Source organism: Nelumbo nucifera, chromosome 6, assembly GCF_055504915.1.
Source record: "Nelumbo nucifera cultivar China Antique chromosome 6, China Antique-T2T, whole genome shotgun sequence".
Lineage (NCBI taxonomy): Eukaryota > Viridiplantae > Streptophyta > Magnoliopsida > Proteales > Nelumbonaceae > Nelumbo > Nelumbo nucifera.
The window spans coordinates 7,641,503-7,647,234 of NC_142654.1; the positions used below are offsets into that span (position 1 = coordinate 7,641,503).

General features: G+C 41.2%; 1 protein-coding gene across 1 annotated transcript; it reads right to left on the reverse strand.

The window, feature by feature from the left end:
- Positions 1-348: 348 nt before the first annotated feature.
- Positions 349-3,045, reverse strand: FRA8 (Exostosin family protein). The gene is made up of 4 exons (XM_010268918.3): positions 2,388-3,045; positions 1,932-2,293; positions 1,593-1,843; positions 349-1,181 (listed from the first exon to the last, which is right to left on the reverse strand). The coding sequence occupies exons 1-4, from the start codon at positions 2,662-2,664 to the stop codon at positions 701-703; spliced, it is 1,371 nt and encodes a 456-aa protein (XP_010267220.1). The 5' UTR covers positions 2,665-3,045; the 3' UTR covers positions 349-700.
- Between the last annotated feature and the right edge of the window lie 2,687 nt (positions 3,046-5,732).

Sequence of the window (5,732 nt, forward strand, 5' to 3'; positions counted from 1 at the left end):
ACATATTGACCCAAACCGGATTTATCATTTAATCCGACCCGATCCATTGACATCCCTAAGGGGTAGTGGTAGACCGAGACCACCCAACGAATTTATTTACCAAGATAAACTTAACGGACAAAATCCACATTCCGAAAAATGCTGTCAATTGTACGGTCCCGATGAAGTGATGATTCCCTGATCACCACCGAAAAAAAAAGCCCAAAACACTATTCAAATCCAGAGCTCTGACATCTGAGCTAGCACTCCCCATTTCCTTCCCATTAAAACTGGAATATTTAATTCTTTTTAAAAGGTTGCATTTTAAAAAATTCTTTTTTTAATTACTGCAACATCTACAACTAAAAATTAATTCAAAAAATATATATTCCTCCAGAAAAATTACTTAAAATCAATTTGTATACAATTTTATTTGCTATATTATATACATTCCTCTGTCGGGCTGAGCGCATAGTACTTCCTGCACTACCGATTAATCCAGCAAATCAAGCATTACCATCTGGATGGAAATACACGTGGCATCATCGTCCGCCAGGGAGATGCGGGGCCGCATGAACCTCTTGCTACTCTCGCTTGGCGAAGAGCAATCCAAAACAAAAGATATGCTAGCTGTCTTTCCACTATCTGCCTGCATCAGCATCCACGTGCGGAAAAGCCACACGACTTAACTGGCACCACCTCGAAACCATCTTTGAATCAGTCAACTGTCTGGTATCGAGTGGATTTGAGATGACCGTCTCCTATACGACCGCTCCATCTTCAGTGATAACTCACGCAACACTTGCCACGTGGCATCCCCTTCTTCGATTTGACGATTGAACAGCAGGGCCCGTCTGTTGACTGGGTCCCACAGGTTCCTCTGAATGATGGACAAGTTCGTCGACGCTACGTGCTCGAGGATCTTTCCTAGGTTCCCCGCGTCTTTTTCTGCAACGGTGAGGGATATCTCCGGCCACCGGACGACGTCTGAGAATGGTAAACGGATGCCGTCGGCGATGATGACGGGGACACAGCCGAGAGCAACCGACTCGACCAGTCTCGGACTCCATGGGGCCCAGCCCAGTGGACAGAGGCAGAACACGGACCGTACGATCTCTGACTGGTAACCGGGAAACCTATGCCGCCTTAAGTAAAACTTCCGGTGCCGGTTGTATTTCTCCCAAATTACCGTCCGTACTCGCCTGAAAAAGAGAAGAGAATTATTTCTGTATTTCAGAAAGCTAAATTTTATACATCATGTCGTTCACTTTTTTTGTAATTTTTTACTTTTTGCAGTAAAAAGCCTAGAAAATCCCGCCGACTTTGTACTTTTTACTGTCACATTTTATATTGACACAAATGCCTCCTCATTGACTGTTTTTTCGGCGGAGCCTAATTGTTTCGCGAACGGACGTTGGAGGGTATTCCCGTCAAAGTAAAAACCCTCGGTTTGTTTTTGTCTTTGAATTGGCAAGCGAGATCTTTCTCTGCAAGCAAATCAAGCGACTAGATGCGCTTCTGACAAGAAAAGAAGGGTATTTCCGTAATTTGAGGTAAAGTTGCGGGGTGTCTGACTGCCAGTTTCATGTTTTTGGATTAGAGAAAGTAATTACTTGCTGTAAAATCGCCCGCTGATGTTCTTGGGATGAACTTCCATCTTGCCTCTGAAAAATGCCCAGATGTCCCTCTCACCGTTCACCGGCGCCGTTTCCAGTGTCGACCGCACGCTTTCCGGCGAAATATAAGGTGGTATCAACACATTTTCGACGTCTTGACACGGATGGCGGGAACTAACACCAAAAGTCTGCAATATAATCGATTGCTTCAAGAACGCTGGAATCGCGTCTGCGATTGCTACGTCCTCCTAAAGAATATCCAGACAAGACGAAAGATTAAATCATAAAACCTTTGCAGAAAAATAATAGGAAAAAAATAAAGAACCTTTGACTCACCATGGCGTGAAAACAAGCTCCGTAATCGTGTGAAGCGACAAAGACGTGATCGGACCCACCGCTTCGATTCCAGAACGGCATTTCAGAAGAGATGAGCTGCATCGCTGAAGATAGAAGAGGCCGCGCATGACCGATCGACGGGAATCCATTAACGGTACTGAAGTTACAAGACACGTAAACCGGAACGAAAAAGAAATCGGCTTCCCATGGTTTGAGTGTCCGTACATCACTGCCCATCAATGCTTTGTGTATCGCGACCTCCGCTGCAAAGAGATGGTTGCTGCATCTCTCGTTCGATAGCCAATCCGTGTTGTATCTTGAAGGGAGCTCATAGATATAAACCTTCAAATCGTTGAATAACCCTACATAAAATAATCAAAGAAAATAAATATGACTATATGAGCTTAAGTAACCAAGGCAAAGAAACAGAAGAGAAACAGAACAAAATGGTCCAACCTCGAGATAGGTGTATCCCATTCGTTCTGGGTTGTTGCGAAACAGTCGTATTGCTCTCAAACAAGGCTCGAGAGAGAAAGCTGCCTTTTGAAACAGAGACGGTGGTTTTAGGAAGCGAGGTGGTCTTGCTGGAGCTACTGATGAGGTAAGAGCTGAAGAAATAAAGGGACAAAGAAACCCAGAGAACCCATCTGAAATATCTGTAGCAGAAGCTCTTATCGTGTTTTCCGTGCTTGTTCAAGAGCCTCATCTTGGTGGTTCTTTTGAGCTCCACCATCTCATTGTATGCTTAAAAAAACAAGAGTCCGAGATGAATTCAGTTGTTGAGATGGGGCTTTCATTTTTAGTTGGAGATGAAGTGAGGATGAAGACAGACATGGAAGGGATGTGTTGGTGGTGGTTCGTTTTTACATCATTTTTTTAACAGACGAAATCGTTCTTTTTATTTTCTTTTGGTTTCGTTGGTGGGTTCGGTTGGGTTTCGGTGTTTTTGTTGTCTTTCCCTGTTTTTCAATTTTTTTTCCTGGCACTGCTCTTTTTGCGAAAAAAAAAAAACAGAGGAGAGAGAAAGAGAGAGAGGTCAGAGGTGGAATTAGGACGGTTGTTTCATTGTTTGCAGGTTGCAGAGAAGTCACATGACGCACAGCGGCGACAGTCCGAGGAGGGGTTCGGTTCTCGGCCTCTTTTGTTGTTTAGAAATGGGCGGACGAAATGACAAAAGTATCCTACAAATTTTGAAAATAGAGATGGATATTCAGGTTTCGGAACCAATTCGGGAGTTTGTAACGTGCAACGTCTCGGGTTGGGAGTTGGGACAACGAATTTATATCGTTAATCACTTGATCGTATCGTGTCTCTTAGAGTTTCGGAACTCCCAAGACATGAATGATTCCCTGACAGTAGTCAATCTGCGAATTAATTTTGCATTCGTTGACAATACAAAGGTAATGAAGACACACAAACCACATGGTGCACATGTATGGCCAATCAAATAAAAGCAGACTGAACTTAGCGTGAGTCCAGCTAGACCTACACTGCTCTCTGATGGGTAGATATTAATTCAACGGCACTGATTCATGAGACATTAGGGCCGGCCCCATGGAACAAAATGTAAGATGGGCCCATGGAATGATACAAGAAATAATGGGCCTAAATAATGTGGTGAAGATGGGAAAGCTGAATGAAAAGGAGGGAGACAAACGCAAAGGCAAAGTCTGGGGAGTGGGGAGGGAGGGAATAACAAGGTCGCGATTGTTGTGAAAGTGGGATGCTTTTGGTTAAAGGATCTCAAAAGAAACAAATACATCTGTTTAAATCCTAATAATTACTCTCTTAATTTGACCTGGATTTTCCACTAATTTACCGAACAACAAACTTTATTTGGTTCAGAATAAAACCGGTTTTAAAGATGGCAACTAGACCCGTTCTTGTGGGACTAGCAGGTTTTCTAACTATTGATTGGGGTTTGGAGCGGGTTTCAGGAAATCCAAAACTTTAAGGACCGGAGAAGGGGCAGGGATGGTAATTGTTCATCCTAATTTCAAAAAATAAATTTACGAATAAGAGTGGCCGAGTCAAGGTGGCACAAATTCAGGAATCCCCATTCACTGTGAGGATGGGAATGGGATTGGAATTTCTAGCCTCAAGAGGCGGAATCTTTGAGTTCAGGGTCGGGAATGGGATATGCAAAACCTGGCCCCGCCAGCCCCGTTGCCATTCCTAACCGGTTCCGGCGTTCCACGTTTGTGAAATGAAAGAAAGGCTGGATTGACCGTGCTGCCGTGCACGGGAAGTAGTTGCATCTCCCGGCCAAGAATGGACCGGTTCTCTTCTCATATCGTTTGAGTTTTGACCAGGCAAAAGAATGGGCTTCCGTTTAATAATCCCAAAAATGATGTGGATTTGGATTAAATTATGCTAAGTCACAATAAAAGAGGATTCACGTAATTGCGTTCTCTCTACGTTAGTCATGGTCCACACATAAAAAGAATTAAGAAGAGTGGATATCTGTGTGGAAATGGACTCGAGTTGTAATGGGTGGGCTAGGGTTTTCAACTTTTCTTATGGGGGCGTAACAGATAAGGTACAAAATATAGAGCCCACCAGAAATCTAAAATGCTTGCTTAACATTGCAGGAATTGAGTCTAAACTCTAAATATAAGTGGTTCTCACTTGTTATCATGGGTTAACATCATGGATAGTGATTGTATTAGTAGCCGCCTCTGTCTTTGTCCACTTCAGAGGAAGGAAGTATTTGGGGCCACGGGTGTTACTGTTATATCTCCTGACCCATCACCTTCTTACCAATCTATGGGTCCCACAAGGCCCACATGGGCCCAACTTACTCGAGAAGAGGACCCAATCATCTTGACTAGGGTAGACAACGGTTATTGCCTTATTGGATGCCACCAGATTAGTTGGAGTAAAATACAATAAACGGCACGCAGAAAGTAAAAAGAGAAGCCACAGTGAAGTCTCCAATTGATGATTCATTGATGAATTCTTAATGGTTCAACTTGAAGAGCTAAAGGTGGTCCAGCTACTTTAGTCCAGCTCTAACATTCCAGGAAAGGCTCATCAAATGCTAGAATATTAGTTTATGATCAAATGGAGAACCTGGATCTATCGTGATCAGATTCTACAAAAAAAAAAAAAAAAAGCTTCTATTATTTTAAATATGGTTATTTGTCAAAGTGGGGCTCTAACATTTTATCTCTACATCATTTTTCTAAGGTTGTCTCTGGTTGCAATGCAAATAATTTTGCATTGATGCAAAACCACGACAGTGCAAATGATTTGAGTGTAAATTCTGACTTATTTTTGTTTTAAATTTTTGTGTATTTTGTTTGATTGTAATATAAATAAAATAAATTAAGACATGAAACAGAATAAAATAAAATCCAAAATAAAATTAAACAAGAATTTGCATTTTTTATATTTGTACTCCCATACATTTGTACTAGTGCAAATAAAATTGCACTGCAACCAAACAACGATGCAAATGGAGTGTAAATCACGGTTCAGGGTAAATTTGCACTCTGGTTCACTTTTGCCTATGTTGAACAATATTACATTTATGCATTGACAAATGACAGAATAATGTATATATACATTGATAATTAGATGTAAAAGTACATCAATAAAAAAATAAGTAAATTTGTATTCAAGTGGGCTTTTGATAAAAAAAAGCATATATTTTATTGAAATTAATGTTTACATCCATTATAGCTAAAAGTCTATTTGATATGAAGGTAAATTTGTCAGTGCAAAATTAACCCAATTTTACAATTTATGTGAATCGTTTTACACTCTACATATTTACATTCACACTTATTTGCATTATTT

Excerpts from the sequence above, each read along its gene's own strand:
- FRA8 (XM_010268918.3), bottom strand. The coding sequence starts at position 2,664 with ATGGTGGAGCTCAAAAGAACCACCAAGATGAGGCTCTTGAACAAGCAC. Across the intron at positions 1,844-1,931 it reads GAGCTTGTTTTCACGCCATG|GAGGACGTAGCAATCGCAGA; the intron begins GTGAGTCAAAGG and ends GATATTCTTTAG. Across the intron at positions 1,182-1,592 it reads AGCGGGCGATTTTACAGCAA|GCGAGTACGGACGGTAATTT; the intron begins GTAATTACTTTC and ends TCTCTTTTTCAG.